The sequence below is a fragment of the Miscanthus floridulus genome, chromosome 1, assembly GCF_019320115.1.
Source record: "Miscanthus floridulus cultivar M001 chromosome 1, ASM1932011v1, whole genome shotgun sequence".
NCBI classification, from domain to species: Eukaryota; Viridiplantae; Streptophyta; class Magnoliopsida; order Poales; family Poaceae; genus Miscanthus; species Miscanthus floridulus.
Genome location: NC_089580.1, coordinates 40,997,138 through 41,019,651, shown reverse-complemented (window position 1 = coordinate 41,019,651; position 22,514 = coordinate 40,997,138). Strand labels below are relative to the sequence as shown.

Genomic DNA, 22,514 nt, shown 5'->3' with positions numbered 1-22,514 from the left:
AAAACATCATTGATGAAGACCAACACATTAACTAGTGCACTCTCTCTTGTTTCACAACTACGAGCACAGGGTCTACTAACAACGTTTAACGGTGCTCGACAAGTCGGTGGGTCTCCCCTCTTAGTCGCAAGCAGCTTTGCCTGAAATCCTTCCATAATGAGTGTTGGTCATTCATGAGCATATTTTCAATCATAACCCAATTGATACATTATCTGGTTTAGAATGGCTTCAAAACTGCACCCTTTGTAAGTTAAGTCATAGTCCTCAACCTATAAGTGTTGGCAGAAAAAAGGTTATGAGAACAAAGCTTTGCAACATATAACAACAAATCCAGATATAAGTTATGAGTTTGAGTTCGACTTTACCACATCATTTCGGTTGTTTCGAGCAATGCTTGCACAAAAGCCCTCAACATCATGATGCATGTCCGCATTTATAGCTTGTATCAGCACGGAGGATAGTGTAGGCAAGGTGTACCCAATATTCGCAAGCTTAGTTACACATGCAATGACAACATATTTTTGTGCAATAGTCTGCTAGGGTGCCTTTATTCTCATCTCTGAGATTTATACAACACCTCTACTCATCCTAGCGGCGATGGAAAAGCCATTATCAACATGAAAGGTCTGAACAACCAATTTCTGAACCCCAAAATTTTAGATTGTCTCTTTAAGCCAAATGATTGGATCAATTACCTACGGTACATTTAAGAATCACATATATATACATATTAGAAAATATATTTATACAACCGTATTTGACATATTAATTTATTGGAAACATATAGAGTTGCTTACTATGCTTGGATGATTAAACGGTAAATTCAGCAACACTGGATCGAATCCCATCCACTTTACATAACCGCTGAAACCTATGACTTACTGCGGAGGGAGACGATTACGTCCAGCCATCTCTTCTCACTAAAGTCAATATATCAAAAATCATATCACTAGAGGCAATATTAAATTTTTTCATAAGTCTATAAATATCAAAATTCACATAACTAAACCGTATATATCAAAATTCAAATCACTGTAGTCAATATTTATTATATACCAAAATTCATATATGTATGTCACTGAAGTCAATTTTTTTATAAGTCTATTTATACCAAAATTCACATCAATAAACCCTATGTATCAAAATTCAGCATCTGTCCATATATATATATATATATATATTAAAATTGATATATCAAAATATATATCACTAAAGCAAATTTATATCAAAAAATATATATTTTTCATGGTTGAGTGCTCGGTTTCACACAACAGGAAGGGATGAGATCGATGTGGTTGTGTGGCAGAACCGCCTAATCTAATGCCTCCCAGGAGTACTTGTCTTCCATTAGACACTAAGTACTCAAGGGAGCACACCAAATTACGTAGTTCCATCGAGCACACCCCAGAGAAGAACTCGAAAATCTATATTTTTCCATCAGGATCACAAATGAGAGAATAAAGCTTACAATATTTTAGCCATTTCTTACATCACTTTTCATGCAACATCAAGTATAATATTTATTGTTATAACAGCGGAATGGAATCATGTTATCAGAGTTATGAATAATTTAATTTAATAGCGAAATATAAACATGTGATCAGAGTTATAGCAGAAATAAATATCTATTCCCGACATGATGAAGCATTGATATATAAACTATGACAACAGATTATAAAACTTCTATTTATAAAAACATTTAGTGAGAGTTATAAATAAAAACTATGATCGCAGCGTAAATGAATCCTCTCTGAGCTCATTAGGAGGAATCCACACGCAAGGGTCAGCTCTAGCATCCATCTGTCACCTGCAGCAGGGGAAAATAAAACCCCGAGTACTAAATTATACTCAGCAAGACTTACTCGACAGAGGAAAGAAAAGGACTTCAAGAGTATCCAAGGCTATCTGGCTTGTGGGTTTATTACATCTACAGGAAACATTACTAAGCGTGCGTCCTTATATTCAATTTTATTAGCAGTCAGCATTAGTTCATTAACTAACCATTCTATGTAAGCACATGTGCTACTTTCAAATAGATGGTAAGCAATCAGAATCATTTTACCATTTTTCATCTTCTAGTTCTTACTACGGTGCTAGATTATAGACAAGTCATACCGGATCGCCGACGATTTGTGAATCAATATGTCCAGCTAGGTACCCTAAAACACACACCCTGCTTGTACCCTAGACACAAGCAGGACCAACCCACTACCCTCCTATCACGGGGTCTAGGTCCCCGTTCAAACTTGGACTCCAAGCCCTCGCTCCTGAGTTCTGGACTCAGTGCAGTGCTTAGACCTCCACCATCCCCGTCTCCAATCAGTCAGTCCGGAAAGAGCCAGAACCTATGATAAGAGAGCAATGAGCCTTCCTGCGTCCATATACAAGTATGTGTTCAGGATAATAAATCTGTGACCTGCCTAGAATCCAATGCAACGGCCGATCCTTAACCGACACAGGCGGAACAATAATAGGATCAAATGCCAAACCAAGTCCAGATCCAAAGTACCATTCTACCCGGTCTTCAATTATCATTCATATATATTCCATGTGATAATAATATAGTAATAACAATAATATATTTCCTATCTCTCGCGAGTGACAGGCAATCACTCGAATTACCAGAGTCCTGTAGCATAGCAATCTACACGATCTTGTCATACTAGTAAGACTCATAGGATAAATATATTTATATGCAAGTGGATTTCATTCAACTCCTTGAAACTTAATGCACAAATATAATATAAAGTGCAGAAAAGTAGGGGTTATGCGCTGGGGCTTGCCTGGATAAAATATAACTGAAAGTTAGCATTCCATCTTTGTGACATGATCCAAAGCACCATCTTTCCAGCTACCCCTGATGACTCCGCGATCCATCGACGTCCCTATTATGGTATGCAATGCGATGCAGAGATGATGCAAAAGATAATTAACAAGGCAACAACAACTATTAAAACCGAGTACATAATACGAACTAACAAGCTAGCTCTAATGACAAATGTACTAATCTACGTATCACGTCGCCAAGTAATGCTTGTTCTAGAAAATGTTTTCGTTCTACTAACCCTCAATTATTTTTTACATTTGATTGATTAACTATATACTTTTGGACTAGGGCTCATTTAGTTACCTTAACAAACTAATTCCTATGAGGCTACAAAAATTACAGTGAGCACCTAACCATATGATGAACCTACCATAAAAAATTCATAGCATTTGGAGCAAGGAAACTAATTTAATTAATTACAACAACAATACATTAATTTTTAAGGCAAATTATTTTGCACTAAAGCATGTGATTTTATGCGTTCACTGCGTAGTATAATCTATGTAGAGTTAAACAAAAATTGGATTTGTCATTTTATGATTTTTATTTGATTTATTATGGATTTTACAAATCACAACCGATTAAAAGGGATTAATAAAAGTGAAAAAAGGAAAAAGGCTCACCGTCCATTACGGCCCAAGTCGGCCCAATCCGACGGGAGGCCAGCCCACGCGGCCAACCGGCGTGGCCAAGCCGGAGCAGGCCGGCCCACGCGGGGCGCACGGCACCAGGCCCAGGGACGGCGCAAGGCTGGCCTAGCTCGGAAGAGCCTAGGTGGGGACACACTTTTTGCATAATAGACCCTATAGTATTGTGAAAACCAACTCGAGATCTAGAGCACTATTTATATGAGTCATCCAATTTGTATCAAGCACCCTAGAAATGTTTGGCTTCTCCATTCCCCAGTCCTCACGAGCACCAGAGCAGAGCACGCTAGCGTGCTGTGGCTGTTCGGTGGCCAAGCTCGGTCGGGAAAGGCTCTACGGTGAGATGGTGCCGTAGGGGCTTTGTGGGGTCGCGCTGCACCGGTGGGCGCAAATAGCACCACCAGAGAAGCCCCGTGGTGGCTCAACCATGTGTGGCAGAGGTGTGCAGGGGTGATGGCGAACGACGCGTGCGATGGAGAGGGCGTCGGGCTTGGTTCCACCCCAACGGCATACGCGCGGGGCATAGGAGGTCAAGGTCGTTTTCTCCACTACTAGTCGTGTTTGGCTTGGGGGTGCTCCGAGCTGAGCTGGTCATGGACACACTCATGGCGGCATTCATGGGATGACTACGCGCGGTGGCCAGCGATGAGGCCGACCCAGTGAAGCGACGACAATACGGGGAAAACAGGGAGGCGAGGAAGGATCAAGGGCTCACCACAAACGCCACGTCAGGATTGGTTCCGGTGAAAACCGCGTGGAAGGTGCTGGCCACGTGCATGGCGGATCCGAGGCTCCGCAACGGTGGCGTCATCATCGTTCCCAGCAAACGAGGGCTCCACTGTGAACCTACTTAGTGGGAGATACCGTGACATCAATACGAAGCTAAAACATTGAAGATAGGGAAGATAAAACGAGAGTGGAGTTGTTCTTGGCTGAGCTCAAATCGATGGTCATGGCGGGCGGCAGCGGAGAAAACGGCACACATGTGCACACCGTTGAACTAATGGCTTCCAATCCATTTCGAGGCTCTATATAACCTCCTCATGGTGCTAGGGATTCAAGGAATTGGGGGGATATACCTTGTGCACGATGAATTTTGGACCAGAAGGGAGGGCGGTCGTGGCGTCCATGGCGTGCGTGCACTGGTTGTGGGCTTTGTAGCCAACTTGAGCAACGACAAGGGTGCTGCATGCTGGGGAAGGTGCAGGCATGGGTGGTTGCCATCTAGGCATGACGAACCAGCTGGAGGCGAACGAGAGAGAGAGCACGTGGGGGCGAGATTGGCGGCATGGCCGTGAGTTCTAGAGCTCTGCCATGGCATGCGCGTGGCTCGGTAGAGGCAAGCAGAGGGAGAGAGAGAAATAGCGTGAGGGCTCGGCCTCCACTAGAAGGCAGAGGGCAGTGCACAGCGCAGCATGGCACGTGTAGGGGCCTAGCGTGGTCGGCAGAGGCAGGCAAGCAGAGGCAGACAGAGACAAGCAGAGGCAGGAATGCAGAGGCAGCAGTACATCGAGTAGGTGGAGCGTGCGGACAAGAGCAAGCGGGACAAGGTAGTTGAGGTGAGCGGCTGAGATCACTCGCTACAGGCATACCGATTCACGAACAGAGCGCCAACGACACGGCTCACAGCGTGATCTAAGGAGGTTAGGGCAATTTTTGGAGTAACAACGCAACGTCAAACCACTCCACGAACTATACCATGCTATGACATCCGCAAAGGTGCAATCAATAGTGCCAAAACATGACGCTAGCGTTTAAGAATTTTAATCAAAATTTAAATTCTAATTTGATTCCTGAGCCATCAAAAATACTATGTAACAACATCTATTCACCAGTTCAACAGTTGCATTTTCCTCTACACAACATGTACATTAATTTTTATTTAAGTACCAATTACAAGTTATGTTTTATTTTTATTTATAATTTTTTTTAATACTTAATCAAATAAACAAGTCATTCGCTATTTATTTGCTATCAGGCATTTTTAAGCACTTTCTTCATACTTTTTCAAAACAAGCCCTAAACAACTTTTGTCCACAAAATTATTTAAAAGTTATTAAGCACCGAGACAAGTTGACTAGCAACACTTATTTGTTCGTTTTATTTACGAAAGCGAGTCACGCAAGATTCGTTTATGATTCCATGTGTCCTTTAAACTTTTAAACCGAAAAACTTGTTTTACTAATTACCCTTAGGCATTAACCTAGGTACTAAGCAAGCTCATAACATCCGAGGTGTTACAGGTTGGCACTGCTCACCTGGTGGCAGCAGCGAGGGCACGCGAGGCCGAAGACTAAGGCGAGGCTAGAGATGAAAGCACCGCTGGAGATAAGGGCGAGGCCAGAGCTGAGGGCAAGGATGACGGTGAGGCATTGATGAGGACGGAGGAGTGGGCGCAGACGATGGCGAGGGCGAGGGCGAGGGCGACTGTGTGGGCGACGCGACGGTGACGGCGACGGCGCGGACGACGGTGAGGCCGTGGGCGTAGGCGCGGACGACGGTGAGGTCGACGGCACGGACGACGGCGAGGGCGCGGGCACAGATGACGGCATGGGGGATTGAGCAAGCACGGCGTGGCAGCGACGGTGAGTGAAATTTCGGGGAAGAAGAAGAAAGAACACCCGTATATATACGGTAGAACCCTATAGTCCCGGGTTAGGCCACGAACCAGGACTAAAAGTTCTTTAGTCCCGGTTTGTGGCCCAACTCGGGACTAAAGCCAGATTTTGGCACGTAGCGAAACTACAGTTTACCCGACAGTTTCGTTTCCCGCCCTTACAACAGTTTTTAACATATCCTTTAATATAAATAGGCTAAAAATTAGAAATTACGTAGTAAAAAATATAGCTCAAAAAATTACAATACAAAATTGCCTTCGTATCCTTTAAATGTTTAATAACATATGCTATAAATTATAGTTAGATTTTAAAAATTCAAATTTCAAATCTAAGAAATTCAAACATAGTTTTTCTTGACAATATGATTTCAAATAAAAAAGTTGTTAACTACAAAGTTGCATAACCTTTTGAGATCTACAACTTTCATTTTGGTCATTTCTCCATTTGAGGACATTAATCGAATTTCAAATTTTAGAAATTCAAACATAGTTTTCCTCGACAAAATGATTTCAAATCAAAAGGTTTTCAACTATAAAGTTGTGTAACTTTTCGAGATCTACAACTTTTATTTTAGTCATTTCTTCATCTGACAAAGTAGTAGTGTATATTGTTCATAAATTTACATCTCCCTCTTATAGTTACTATAACTATACAATAAATTTATGAACACTGTACACTACCACATTATCGGACGAAGAAATGATCAAAATAAAAGTTGTAGATCTTGATCAGTTCTACAACTTTTATGTTTATGAATTTCCCAGATGAATTCATTTACTTCTACAAAATGTTGTTTGAAGTTGACATTTTTTAAGAATCAAATTTTGAATTGATAAAACAAATTTACATGAAAAATGACCAAAATTAAAGTTGTAAGAACATAATAAATTAATAGAGCATGAATTTAGAAAAATTTAAGGAAAAAATCATTAAATTTGAAGTTAGTATCACGGAAAAAGACTAGTTACAAGTTTTAGCCAGAGATTAAAAAGAGAAATCAAACTTCTTTAAAAATTTAATTTCAAACAAAATTTTGAGCATAGCTTTCCTTGACAAGATGACTTCAAATGAAAAAGTTGTCAACTACAAAGTTATATAACTTTTCAAGATCTATAACTTTTGTATTGATTGTTTCTCTGATTTTTTATTTGTATATGCATTTCAATCCTACACGAGTTAAATTTCAATCCATACAAGCATAATTATAATATCCATACAAATAAATCTAATGAATATAATTAACTTGCATACAAACATAATTAAAATATCCATACAAATAAACCAAATTAAACATAACCATTTGAATAAACCTAATTAAATATAACAGTACGAATAAACCTAACTAACACATGGATCCTACAACCCTAGCTTGTCTCCACTGCCAGTAGCGTATGTCTCGGATTATGTAACTACGGTCATTATCTATGTAATGCAAGGCCCACACTACAACACTCTCCATTGCCTTACAATGCCGAGGACATGGCATCCCATAGATGTAGCCTACTATCGGACTATCGATGACTTGGTTCTGCCTAAATCTCATGCAATACTGGATGCCAGCTGTCGTCCTCTGGCCCATTGCTTCCACGAAGTCCCAGGCATACCCCATTTGCTTAAGAGCTTGCGTGAGAATGGGCTACAAGCCACATGTAGCATTCGTAAAATCATAGAGCAAAACCTGCAAGCGGACAAACAAAAAATATCAGAAAGTGTTCATATAATAATAAGAATAAATAAACATTACTCTCATATCATACACGACGTACCACATCCATATGGTTGAATGTTGCGTGCCTCTCGCTTACTCACGGCACGTCCAGACTATGCTCACGTAAAGCTTCCATCTAAAAGGACTAGAAATTAGGCATACGGTAGCCAATTCGCTCAATTGCGTGCAAAGAAAGCGGCACAACATCAATCTAGGCGCCTATCTTAGTCGGCGACTGTCGGCCAGTCTGCACGATGTCCTGGCACACCTCATTATTGTACCTAATGGGGATGTAGAAGGCGAGACTACACGTCCATAACTCGTCTCCTTCATCATTCATGACCTCACTTGTCATCGTCTCGAAGATGTCCCACACCCCGAGCAGCCATAGTGCTGCTTCTAGCCACTTGACCGGTTTTATAGTCTGTGACATATGCAACAATCATGTTATGAATGAATGTATATATGCAAAAAATTATATTAGCACGCAAAACTTAAAATATTCCATACTATTGATGGGTCTAGGTGACGCGGAACGGCCCTATCTGGCGATGGCGCAAATGAAAGATCGCCAGGGTGGAAACCTGGTTCCTGTGGCTTGGGAAGTTCACCGCCATTCATTGTAACTAAAAAAACTGAAAAAAACATCCCAATAAATATAGAACCCCCATATAAATATACCCTGCAACAATATATATTAGAGAAACATATAAAAAATAAATCATTAAGATATATATATATATATATGTATGTATGTATGTATGTATGTATATATATGCATGCCAAGTAACTTAAACATTTTGCACATAATTTTTTAACAATTATTAACTCTCATCAAGAAATAATGTTGCTAACAAAGATCTAGAAAACAATAAATGTTTGAGGTTATGTAAAAATGATGTATAAATAAAAATAAAATCCACCATTATTATTCCTAATCTAAAAAACCACATATTTGAATATTTCTACGCTTATTACTAAAGCATGAAATGATCTACATTATTAGCAATAAAAGATTAGAAGATGAAGTTGCTAACCTTTAGAAGATTGAAGATCAAGCCGGCGGCCGAAAGCAAGAACTTGCTCCCCAAAGCAAGAACACAGATGAACAATAAGCAAAGACCAAGATTTGACCGGTGTGTCTCGGACTGGGAGGACAGTGGAAGCGGGTATATATAGATGGGGACCTTTAGTCCTGGTTGGTGGAGCCTACCGGGACTAAATGATCAATCTATAGTTTCGGTTGAAGCCAAAACCCGGGATAAAAGGTCAGCGGGATCTTTGGTCCCGGTTGGTGGTTTCAACAGGGATTGAAAGGCAACCTTTAATCCCAGTTTGAACCACAAACCGGGACTAAATGTCCATGCTGCAAAAGTCTGCTGCATTATTCGTTGAGCAGAGGATTCTAGTTCTGGTTGGTGGTTTCAACTGGTGCTAAATCTTCTATTACTCTCGGACCAAATTTTGGTCGGGACTAAAGTCAAAAACCGAAAGTCTGTTGGTATATATTCAACACATCGCACTCATCTGCAAGCTTAAAAACGTACAACCTCATCAGTGTCTTGAGTTTTCCCTGGCTCCATTTGAGCACAGGGTTCGCTACTACTATCAACCAATAAAAAAACGAAGCCAAGTTTATGTCTCACGCTTCTTGGTCACCTAGCTTTAAGCGGGTTAGTTTTTCTAATCTTCAAGCACTAAAGCATCGTTGTTGCGTCGCTTCCAATATTTTTGGCATCGACATCACTACCAGCACGCAGTGTGTGGAGCAGTGCTCTCTCTCTCCACAAAGGGATGCTTTCATAGCGCACAGGTGTTGAGCAGTGACCCCTCGGCGTCCAACAAATTCATTTATTATGAGCACCGAGGAAGTAGTCATATGTTAGAGAGACTTGTTTTATGACTTATTTGGATGCACTTTAAACTATGCTAATACATATGGATTGAAATAGATTTGGAGCTTGTTTGGCTACATTCATGTCATCCTCAATCCACGTGGATTATAATAGATTGAGACAAAAATTAGTTAATTTTTCATCTAGTCAATCCTAATACATTTGAATTGAGGTGGGCCAGATGAGTGCGGCCAAACAGCAAAACAAAATCTTCAAGGACGATATGAGATCGGCCATCAGTGCATCATAGTGTGATGATGGTATAGTTGGCCAACGGGCCGGCCCAGCCCATAGGTGGCTGTGCCTCCCGTGCCATGCCCCTCCAGGCGTCGTGTTTGGCCTTCGGCCTAAGCATGGCCCTACGGGCCATAATTCGTGTCGTGCTGGCCCACGAAGTACGGCCAGAACTATGGGTCGGGTTGGCCCAAAGCCCGGTGATCTTAAGTCGCCTCAAAATTCTTCTCATCCAACAGTTAGCATAGATTCATTCATTCAAATTTCATAATCTCAACTCACAAGTCAAGAACTTCTAAGTCACAAACTGATCACAGATTCAACACTCAGCAAACTCCAAATGACCAAATTCTTCTCAGATTCTAATTTCTAAGTCAAGAACTGAGCAAACTCCAAAATTTATCTCATTCTCATCCAACAGACCAACACTCAGCCACAAACTGATCACACAGAGATTCTAACTTCTAAGTCAAGAACTTAGCAAACTCCAAATGACAAAATCCAACAAAACAAAAGGCACCAAAGGATATAAGATAAATGAGCTATTTGTGCAATGCCGCCTCATTAAAAACCTTTCTAGGTAAAACTTACCCTTGTGAGAAACCCTAGAAAGAGAAAAAGAGTGCAGCACAGCTCTTAATAACTCTTCCATCATTGTTCAAAGGTCCCAAGTTACACTTATCAGTCATAGATGACAGATACAAAATGGAGATAACAGATTAACTACCAGCGGCCCTAGTCCTAGATGTACCAGCCCTAGATGAACTAGCCCCAGCCCCAGATGAACCAGCCCCAGCCCCTGATGAACCAGCAGTACCAGCAGCCCCATCTGCATCATCATCGAGGTATAGATTCTTGAAGGAGTCCTCTAGCTCTTGGTTGTTAACAGTATGTTGTAATCTGCTCTCTCCCAACTCCCAATCCTTTATGTAGGCCAGCATCTCCAAAGTTTCAGGCAATAGGCGGTGTCACCGCTCTTCGATTATCCTTCCTGTCAAGCTAAAACATAATTCCGAAGAGACAGTAAAAACAGGAACAGACATAATATCTCTAGCTATTATAGATAGGATTGGATAGGTTAGTTTGTGGTCACGCCACCAGAGAAGTAAATCAAAATCATGCTCATATGCAGTGACATTGTCACTATCCAGATAAACTAAGAGCTCATTAGCAGTAGAAGCAGATAAAGATAAAGTGGGGGCACAAGCAGGGGAAGAACCAACAACAGATCTAGGGCCTCCAAAGATTCTTCCCCATGCCTGTTTTCTCTTACCTGTATGGCTTGCAGGTTGTGCAACCCTTTGACTCATAGCTGCACCAAACTTTCTCTCATATTTGTTAAATAACTTGTAAATTTCAGTTTTCACATCAGCATAATATGAAGTATAATCATAACCAGTGCTCTCTTTAAGTAATTCCAGGACTCTAAATAAACCTATCATCTTAGCTCTAGGATCAAGAATGAATGCAAATGAATATAACAAAGGTATATGCTGTCAGTATTTAAAGAATTTAATCTTCATAGGATATACAACAGCAATTAGATTTTGATCTTTTTCACTTACATGTAAATGAGAAGCAATTTATAGCAGATGGTGCAGGATAAGTGGACTAGTTGGATAGTAAACACCAGAAAGAACAACAGTGGAGTCATAAAAGAGTTCCAGAAACTCTAATATCTTTTCAGCTATATACCAATGCCTTGCAAACAATAATTTAGAGCCATAATTGGAATTAATGAATACAGAAAAAAACATGCTTATATGGAACCAAGTGTTTAAGCATAAGATATGTAGCATTCCGTTGAACATCCATATCTAAGCCAAACTTTCTAGGTCTAATACCCTGATCAGTACAGTAGTTCTTAAACATAGCAATTCTTTGATTAGAGGAATTTAAGAAGTTAATAGCAGTTCTAAAATCTTCTGTGTAAGGTTTGAACCTCTTTAAACCAGATTTTACAATCAGATTAATGATATGATAAGCACAACATTGATGCACAAGACTGTACTTACGCTTAGAAGGATCAACAGGCTCACGTGTAGAATCAAGACCTAAATAACCAACAAATATAGGTGTCAAAGTTTCCATAGCCTTAGCATTAGAAGAAGCATTGTCTAGAGTTACAGAGAAAATCTTATCAATGAGACCAAACTCCTCAACCACATAAGCAATTCTTTCAACAATATTTTCACCAGTACGTTTCACCTCAATCAACCTAAGCCCAATAAGCTTTTTCTGTAACTCCCAATCAACACTAACAAAATGAGCAACAACACTAATGTAATCCTCCTTAGCATTACCAGACCAAATGTCTGATGTCAGAGCAATAGAGAAAGCAACAGACAACATAAAATTCTTAAGCATATTATGACGTTCAGTAAACAGTTTACTCAAATCTCTAGTGATGGTCTGTCTAGATACTTTAACAAACCTAGGATTATGAGCACGAACAATGTAATCCTCCTAGGCCTCTGTCTCACCAATACCTAACGGCAAATCAAGCCTAGCAATTAAACGACATAATTCTGATCTAGCAACATCAGGTTTATAGTCGCAGTTATGCACACAACCATCAGCATTATAAGCAAGCCTAGACTAAACCCTAGCAGCTTGATCAGTTTTCTGCCTACAAGATTTCTAGTGCCTCTTCAAGTGCCCAGTGCCAGCATTAGATCTAGCAGACAAAGTATGCTTACACATTTTGCAGGTAGCTTTAGTGCAAATTTTTCTACCATTCACAGTCTCATCAAAATCAGCCCACACAGCATATTTACGCTTACCAACAGCAGTTCTAGAAGAGGTACCAGTACTAGCAACAGATGGAGTTAAGCTGTTGGAGCAGACCGGGGGCCCAATCGCCGTCGCCCCTTCACCACCGCCGCCATCCAGACCGAACAAGGCAGCAGCGTCCTCTTGGGTGTCGTCGTCGTCCTCAGGTGCTAGGCCTGCCGCGATGAGATCGTCGTTGCCGGTGAGCGGCCAGACACTATCGTCATCAGCACCAGCCATGGCGCCCTCGACCGCGAAGGGCTCTCCAGCATCGTTCCTCAACGGTGCGCGGGGCCGCCTTGGTCGCTCTATGCCACAGCTAGAGGACGACGCATCGGCTACCGACCTGCGTAAAGACATGGAGGAGGAGGAAAACAATATATCAGAATAGATCATAAACCATTCATCAATGGAAGAAGAGAAGGGTTAGGGTTAGGGTTAGGGTTAGGGATGTACCTGCCAATCGGAGCCCGGTGCCAAAGAAGACGAGGGCCACCCAGAGAAGACGACAGTAAGGTTAGAAGGACGGTGAGCGGTGGAGGAGGGGCAGACGGGGATACGAACTCACATAATCACCCAGGTCTAGAGGGGAGATATGGATAGGGAGAAGGGAGAGGCGGAGAGGGAGCAGGGAGGGGATCAGGTAGGAGTAGTAGAGAGCTGCTCGCCGACGGCAGGCGGGGTTAGGGTAGGGTTAGGGTTAGGGTTAGGGATGTACCTGCGCAACCGGAGCCCGGTGTCGGAGAAGACGAGGGCCACCCAGAGAAGACGACACACCAGTTAGAAGGACGGCAAGCTGCGGAGGAGGGGCAGACGGGGACACGAACTCACATGGTCACCGAGATCTAGAGGGGAGATAGGGATAGGGAGAAGGGAGAGGCGGAGAGGGAGCAGGGAGGGGATCAGGTAGGAGAAGTAGGGAGCTGCTCGCAGGCGACAAGTGGATCGTCGAGGTCACCTCACCAGAGTCGGGGAGGACGAAGCCGAGAGCGAGACTGCGAGGGCGAGACCGCGAGAGCCGAGAGCGAGGCGAGGCGAGTGAAATGAGCTAGGGTTCGGGTGTGAGAGCCGCCGCGGTTGCGACGTGCGCTTATATATGAGGAGGGGGGAGCCGGGGACGGTGGGCCGACCGCGCTGGGCCGTGGGGAGGGGAGGAGGAGTGGGGAGGGGGAGGGGGGAGGCCGGGCCGCTGCCGGGCCGACTGACGTAGGCCGGGTCGTGCCGTGCCAGCCCACGGGCCTAAGCAGCGGCCCAGGCACGGCCTGCTCCCTCGGGCCGGGCCAGCCTGGGCCCGCGCATCACCGGGCCATGCCGTGCTCGTGCCGGGATAAAAAAGCCGACTTCGTGCTATGCAGTTGTGTCTCGGGTTCCGTAGACATTTATAGATGACGGTGAAGAACGCCATCAGTACATGACACTGCATGAGAACAGTGGCAACAGTTGGACTAGGATATGATGGATCATCGGAGAGGCCGTACAAAAGACGCAGCACACGTGTCCAAAAAAACATGCTTGATGACACAGCAACTCAACTAGCTGATGATGGAGCTCAAAAATGACACTGTACATTTTTATCTGTAGCCGGCGCACGTGTCAAAATATACTTGCATGCAGCAATATCCTGGTATAATAAACAAATTACGAAGCAATGTAATTGTTTTTTTTACCCGTATAAAAACTCTCCGGAAATGAGATGACATTAGGTCATATTTTGGCACGTCATAAATACAATGTAGCGAGCCATATGCGGTGTCCAAGCTACGTAGTGGCCTGTGGATGCGGATGCACCCTAAAAAAATTGAAAAATCATCAAATTTTCACCATGAATTTTCACACCTACAAGAGAAGTGCACCCTCTCATAGGGAGCTTATTATATACTGGTGGTTGCTCTCAAAAGAGCGAGATTGCTTACTGTACTGGCGGTTGCTCTAAAAAAGAAAGATATAGCTTACTGGTTAAGGTTGTAATAATGCATCCATGCATATTGGCGGCAAAAGCACAAAGCAAAGCAAAGGGGTGTGTGTGCGCGCGCGCGCGCATGCATGGCAGCCGCCGTACGTAGATCTACCACATGATGAACTAACAGCCGACATGCATCGGGACCGCAAAAACACAATACTGTACTAGTGACTGTGTCGTCAACTCAAATGTACTGTCTGCAGGGCTTCCTCTGCTAGCAAGGATTGATTGTTCATCATCACATATAGTACGTACGTAGCTTAGCTTGCAGGTGTGTAGCTAGCTAGATATATATGCTTCATTCATCATTTCCAAATTCTAGCTTGCTTTGCCTTTGGTTCAAAGCGTGTGAAACTTAATATTGATCAAAGTTTTAGAAGAAAATTAACATATGTGCAAGATAAAGTAAAACACACTATCCGGAATCCTGCTCTTTGCCGAGTGTTTTTATGTTTGCCGAGTGTATTCTCTCGGGCACTCGGCGAATAAGTGATTTGCCGAGTGCTGCGCTAAAAACACTCGGCACAAAAAAAACACTCAGCAAAATAGGGGGTTTGCCGAGTGTAAACAAAAAAACACTTGGCAACGAGCAGGTTTGCGAGTGTAAAAAAAACACTCGGCAAAGAAATAAAATATTATTTCTAGAAAAGAAGGAGAGGAAAAAAATAAAAAAAAATCATTGCCGAGTGCTAGATCTACGACACTCGGCAAAGAAATATAAAATATTTTTTCTGGAAAAGAAGGAGAAGAAAAAAATAAAAAAAATCTTTGCCGAGTGCTAGATCTGCAACACTCGGCAAAGAAATATAAAATATTTTTTTTCTAAAAAAAGGACAAGAAAAAAATAAAAAAACCCTTTGTCGAGTGCTAGATCTACAACACTCGGCAAATTTTTTTTTTCCTAGAAATAAAAGCCGCACACCGCCCCCTCGGTCACCCCACACACCGCGCCCTCCGTCACCCCGCACGCCCCTCTCCCTCCTCCTCCTCCGGCGCCCTCCCCTGCTCCCTCTCCCTCCTCCTCCTCCGGTGCCCTCCCCTACTCCCTCTCCGGCCCGGATCTGGCGCGGCCCCCTCCTCTTCCCTCTCCTGCCTGGATCGAGCGCGCTCACTTCCTCTCCCACACCGAGCGGCGCGCAGCCTCCGCTCCCTCAACACAGCGGCGGCGCCGCCTTCTCTCCCTCCACAGCGGCGACGCTCGCCCTCTCTGCCCCCACAGCGGCGGTAGGCACCCTGGCAAGGAGGAGGCCTGCCCTCGGTGAGGAGGTGCCCCAGCGGAGAGTGCCCTGGTGAGAAGCCCCGGCCCCACGACGAGGAGCCCCGACGGGTGCCCTGGCAAGGAGGATCCTCGACGACCTCCCCGACGGCCCAGAGGAGCAGCGCCTCGGCGGCCCAGAGCCCAGATCCGGCCTCAGCTCTCTCTCTCTCCCCTCCCTCCCCACAGCGCCACCCTCCAGCGATGGATCCAGAGCTCCCGGTGGCGGATCCAGGGCGGTGGCTCCTTCCTCCAGCGGTGGATCTAGAGCTCCCGGTGGCGGATCCAGAGCGGTGCCTCCTTCCTCCAGCGGCGGATCCAGGGCGGTGGCGCCCGTCGGCGGTGGATCCAGGGCACCGGCGCCCCCCCGGTGGCGGATCCAAGGCGCTGGTGGATCCAACGAGCGGCGGTGGCGGGCCAGCGCGGGAGCGTCTGATGCTTTTTTTTTTCAAAAAATGTTTGCCGAGTGTTTTTGGGGCACTCGGCAAAGTCTTCGCCGAGTGTCCGACGAAAAACACTCGGCAAAGTTAGTTTGCCGATGAAATTTTTGCCGAGTGCCCTTTACCGAGTGTTACACTCGGCAAACTCTTTGCCGAGTGTATTCGTGGCTTTGCCGTGTGCCCTCCCGTTCCCGGTACGTATTGCATATAGCTTCTATCTAGTATTGGAGACTTGCATGGGATTTTTTTTGCTCCATGCTACCCACTTGCATTGGGAGGCACTTCTCATTTAGAGCACCAAGCTAGTGAGTGACATGTGAGGTGTGGCCATATATGTGATTGAAATAAGAGTAAAACGCACCAGCAACCCTAAATTTACATCATTTGGTCCGTTAACCTAAAAGAATGTATAAAACTTTTATTAGGTCGTTCACCACAAGTCCGTACTCTTCGTCTCTTCCACACGAGATGGAGGTAGCTTAGTGCTGACATGCGTGCATGGCATGTTTGACTCTACGCCTCCCTCTCCCTCAGGGCACTCCAAACCTTAGAAAATAGAATAGTTTCTATATTCATTAGTTAGGATGCTAACTGAGCAAAATTATGATGTGATTTTAAAATTAAAGAAGAGGCATGAGAAAATAGTTTTCATATAGACAAGAAACTATGTCTCCATGGAAACTAATATGTGAAGAGATGTGATAGAGAAGACACACAATTAGACATTTTTTTAAATTATCCATTTGACATATGATTTCTATATATAGTGTCTAGATGATTCTTTTTTTTTTGTGAACGAGTGTCTAGATGATTCAGCAGGTATAATAAAAACCATCTCATTGCTTTGGGACTATATATTCTCAATCTCTCTACCAAAACGGTCTGCATTCATGGAGCATGGGCCTAGCCCAAAGAGGGAGGTCATCATTAGTGACGGATGTAGCCCTGGGCCTAGTCCAAAGAGGGATCTCAATCTCGGCCCATGACGGCATGAAGGAATACCGGTATATTATTGTACTACCTCCGTTTTCGTTTACTTGCCACCGAATTTTTACTGTAGCAATTTTGACCATATGTTTTTTTCTGCAAAAAATTTTTAGATACATCAAGTTTTTACATATATGATTCTTTATCGAACATACTTCATTAGTGTTATATACATTGAAGTATCTAAGATTTTTTTAAAGAAAAAACAGATAGTCAAATTTGCTACAGTAAAAAGTTGCTGACAAGTAAACGCAGACTGTGGGAAGTATTTTTGTTCTTGGCCATGGCAATTCCAGTCCACAGAAACAAGAAAGAAGAAGAAACGGGGAGGCAGGCAGATCCAAGCGAAGCGAAGAAGCTGCGTCGTGGCCTGACCCTGACCCCGTCCCTCCTCTCCTCCGGCGAGAGCAAGAAGAGATCCCGCGCCGTCCTCTCCTCCACCTCCACCCATGGCGACCTCCACCTTCAGCGGCGACGAGACGGCGCCCTTCTTTGGCTTCCTCGGCGCCGCCGCCGCGCTCGTCTTCTCCTGTAAGCACCCATCAGATCTCTGTCCCTAGCTCTTTCCCGCGGGGATCCATCCATTCCTTACTCCCCCTCCCCTCACCCTCTCTCTCTGATGATGCCTAGGCATGGGCGCCGCCTACGGGACGGCCAAGAGCGGCGTCGGCGTCGCGTCCATGGGCGTCATGCGCCCCGAGCTCGTCATGAAGTCCATCGTCCCCGTCGTCATGGCCGGAGTCCTCGGCATCTACGGTCTCATCATCGCCGTCATCATCTCCACCGGTATCAACCCCAAGGCCAAGTCCTACTACCTCTTCGACGGCTACGCGCACCTCTCCTCCGGACTCGCCTGCGGCCTCGCGGGGCTCGCCGCCGGCATGGCCATCGGTATCGTCGGTGACGCCGGAGTCCGGTACTGTACTAACTCTGATTGCAGTTGCCATCCTTTCTACATGTCCTACACGTTTTAACTGACATCGTCATCATAGTGCTAATTGATTCCCAGTTAAAACTAAAGCTGCCGTCAAGATAGATCAAGCAATTAGCAATGTAGGATGGGTGATTTGATTAGCCTGGCCTAACTATCACGATAGTTCCAAGGCTAATTGATCAGATTTTGTCTTGTACTCTTGTCAATCGACTGATGAAAATGATTAGATTTTCTATCTTGTGTTGCTTGATTGATTAATATGAGTATTGTGTTAGGCAAGATGAGTTGGTGTGTCATATATGTTGATTTAGCTATGCTATGCTTGTCATTCGAGGACCTGACCTGTTACTATGCTGTTGTTTGTGCCTGGAATATCTATGTCCCCGTGGCTCTACAGCATCTGAACGTCAAGGAGACAAAGATTAACATTGTGTTGCTACTTTCTCTGAATTGAGCATACTTCAACGTCAGTAGTTATGTATATCAAAGTTGTCCATCTTTGACCCTAGAGGAATTGTAATCAAGAGAAAAGCTCATTCATGAGGTTGGTGTGTCCATTTACCTTGCGAATTAGAGTACGGTAGTGGCTCATCCACTGAGACCTTGCAAACCTTCATGAGGTTGATTGATGCTTATATATTATAGACGAGTTATTTTCATTTAACTATGTCTATGCTTCTCGGTTTAAGGATTTTTTGAGTGTGACAAGTGACATGATACTATGCCTTTCTGGAGGGCATATCTATGGCCCTGTCCTGCAGCCCCCGAATCTCAAAGAACCAAATATTTGTGCTATGTTACTACTTCCACTGAATTGAGCATGCTTCAGTAGTTGCATATAGCAAGGTTACCAGTTTTAGCTCCTTTGCATCTCTCAAACATGCAAATTACGTAGATAGTGAGATAGCAGTGGATTCATTGATACCTCGCAAACCTGTTTTTAGCTCTGATTTTGAATTTCACAATTTACACTCCTTCAGTCCAGCTATGTGAATCTCATTTCACGATCTGTTCCAAGGAATGGAGTTTTTAAGATACTCATCTGTTACACTGCTCCATGTGAGCTAGGCATGTTCCCTGGACTTGGGGAATGGGTAGGGAGGAAATTGTTAAAGGGCTGTGGCCTGTGGACCTGTGGCATTAAGGATCCCTTTTGTAATTTTGGTTGTTGGGGTTTTAGGAAATTCTGTTGTGAAATCCCTAACACTTCCGTTCCGTATGCTAATACCATCACTAGCAATTTGCCTTGATTTTTCTCAGCTGACCTGCTTTAATGAGTTCCGTCAATGAAGGGCATGCAAACACTTCTATTCATTTCTGTTCCTATGTTATGCTTCTGTACTTATGAAGCTCTGTTATACCAAGTTAGTTCTGGTTGAGTACAAATAATATGCCATTGTACCCACCAGTTTCTGTTATTTGTTGCTTGTATCCAGTTATCCACTATATTTTATTATCAGGGAATACATTTTGTTATGCCTCTAGATTTTCTACATATTCGCCTTTGTTTGCAGTAAGTTGGCACCCTTGCCTTATTTCCAGTTGACCTTCTTTAACATATTTGTAAATGAATGTCAGGAAAATAATTTAATTGGTTTCTTTTGTTACCTTAGCTTTTTGGTACTTCTAGAGCTCTCTTGTACTAAGTTTATTCAGAGTGAGCATAAATAGTATGCCCGTTATAGACAGCAGTTTATTTTATTTATTGCTAGTATGCACTAGATTTTCTTTATCAGGGGGTATATATTCTCTTACACAGTCAAATTTTCTACAGCTTAAACCTTATATAATTATATCCAGCAAGGTGTCATTCTTATCTTATTCTGATTTATTATCTCCTCTCCAGGGCGAATGCACAGCAGCCAAAGTTGTTTGTGGGCATGATTCTGATTCTTATCTTCGCAGAAGCTCTTGCTCTTTATGGTCTCATCGTCGGTATCATCCTCTCATCCCGTGCTGGCCAATCTCGCGCCGATTAGAAGGCTTGATATATGGCACACGAGTCATCTGCCATTGTATTCAAAGTGTTCTTCTCTCGGTGAACATTGTGAGGGATCATGTTGAGCCTGTTCCACCTTTGTAATATTATATTACTATTCAGCGAAGACAAACCTAGCTAGCGCTTGTAGTTGTGCTGTTGTATTTATTTGAAATAATAGGCAGCAAGCCCCGGATGTGATGAATAATAAGCAAGCTGGATTAGTTTTTTTCTTTTAATGTGGATTGGTTTTGTTTATGTCTAGTGTTTGCAGTTCTTTCTTTCCTTCACGGGGTGTTGGCGATGCCACATTGCCATTGCTGATTACGATTGCATTGATGAGAATTGCTATTGATTTTAGTATAGTTTCTTGTTACTTCCATAAAATCCTGTTGATCTAACTGGCTATTTACATCCATTTTTTTTCCCAAAAAAAGAATGTAGTGCAAGATTAAGTATAATTGTGTGACAGGGTAGATTTGTGCACATCTCATTTAAGTAAGGTCGGAGACTGAGCAAATCATTAAATAACGTTCTTTTATTGATTAAGGCCTCCTTTGGTTTATATATATTGGACAAATGGAGGAAAAGCATAGGATTGGGAATCTTATAGGAATTGCTATTGATTGACTTTGGTTCACACGAATAGAGTATATAAATAGTCTAGGGAATTTTTCTTTCACTCCTGTTTTGGAGGAAATTTAGTATCCACTCAAACCTCTTGGTAAAAATCTTATATTTTTTGTATGGCCTATCTAAGTGATCATTCCTAAAAGTGTTTTGTGTATTTCCAATCCTCTGTTTTGCAACTATATTCATGTGGAACTGTTTTTTTTTTTTTGCTTTCCTGTTCGAAAAGGGGGCCTAAAAGTTATTCTAGGCCTGTTAGGAATTTGGTTTCTTGAAGCAACATTTTTAGAGAGGAACCAATTTCGCTTCTAGTTCTGACTTAGGGATTCTCTTGTTTGGCTCCAGAAACAGATTTTATTTGGTATCTCTTATTTTCCAAGAGGAACAATTTGGAGTATTCCTACCAAAGACACCCTAAATAGTAAAAGAGCTGACACTTGATATTTTATATCTAAGGGTGCCACATAAGACAATAAGTGTCGAAAAATCGTAAATTATGGCCTCCGTATCTTGGAAAACTACCACATGCAAGCATTTTAAGCTTAGGATTATGCTTTAAGGATCCTCTCTTGTATGTAGCCCTAGAGGAAACATTGGGAGGTTCGAAGGGATGTTGGCAAGTACTACTAGTGTTGTGACTCGTGACTCGCAAAGCAAGAGCGGGCTTGCTAGCGCCTGGACGTCTGGGCGGATGGGGCGTCCGGACACCCGCGCCTGCAGCCATTTTGCGCGCCCACGTGGGGCCCGCGCCACCCTAAACGTCACCAGCATCGAGAAAGAGGGGAGGGGGCAGCGGATGCCGAGCCGACGCCGGGAGGAGGACACCAAGGCAAGGTAGCAGAAAGCAAGGAAGGAGATGCAACACCCGATCTACTTTTGAAACATCCAGATGCAACAATTGCAACATACGTCTGAAAGGCAGTTGAAACATTTGAAACATGCATATGAAAAGTTCAGAGAGCTCCAGTCGAAGACGTCCGACCGGGACTCTGACGACCTGAGTCGGAAATGTCCGACCGGGACCCGTGCTCGTCGTCCGCGACAGAGTCGGCGTGGCCTACATGGGGCGCCCCTTCGCTTCCTTACCTGTCAGTCGGTGTCTATCCTTACCTGTCGTTCTGGTTCCTTTAGGTCTGGCCTGGGGAAGTGGGGAGCCGCCTGCATGCGGTGGCGCTTCGGTTCCTGCGCCCGTCGTGTGGTAGTGGTTGATCGTGCGGTAGTGGTGGGCCACGGCTAGGCCACGTCCCGTCCGATCAGGAGCCGTTCCATCGAGCAGGGCACGTCTTATCTGCATTTAATGAAAGAAAGAGAAAAATCTCGCCCCGTCGTTCCGGCTTCCCTGATCGGTGCGTCCCTCCGTAACCGCCGCTCCCTTTTCCTTAAGTAGGAGAGGGAAGGGGGTTTTCGTTCCGCTCTCTTGCCTGTTCTTCGTCTGCCGCCGCCTTCTCTCCTCCTCTTTGTCGTGAGCGTTCCCAAGAGCTGCGGAGGTTTCTAGGAAAGAAGGGGAGAGAGCAAGGGAGGGAAGATAGGTACTCACAAAATGTCAGATTGGAGGTCATCCACCGTGAGGGCGTTGGTGCTGGAGGCGTTTGTCGCGAAAGGGTTCCTGCCGCCACAGGAGGTGGCGCA

General features: G+C 43.9%; 1 protein-coding gene across 1 annotated transcript; it reads left to right on the top strand.

Annotated features, from left to right (window-relative positions):
- The first annotated feature begins 17,650 nt into the window (after positions 1 to 17,650).
- On the top strand, positions 17,651 to 20,513 carry LOC136480465 (V-type proton ATPase 16 kDa proteolipid subunit-like). Its single transcript, XM_066477999.1, has 3 exons — positions 17,651 to 17,874; positions 17,974 to 18,259; positions 20,124 to 20,513. Exons 1-3 carry the CDS (start codon positions 17,793 to 17,795, stop codon positions 20,254 to 20,256), a joined length of 501 nt encoding a protein of 166 aa, XP_066334096.1. The 5' UTR covers positions 17,651 to 17,792; the 3' UTR covers positions 20,257 to 20,513.
- The last annotated feature ends 2,001 nt before the right edge of the window (positions 20,514 to 22,514 follow it).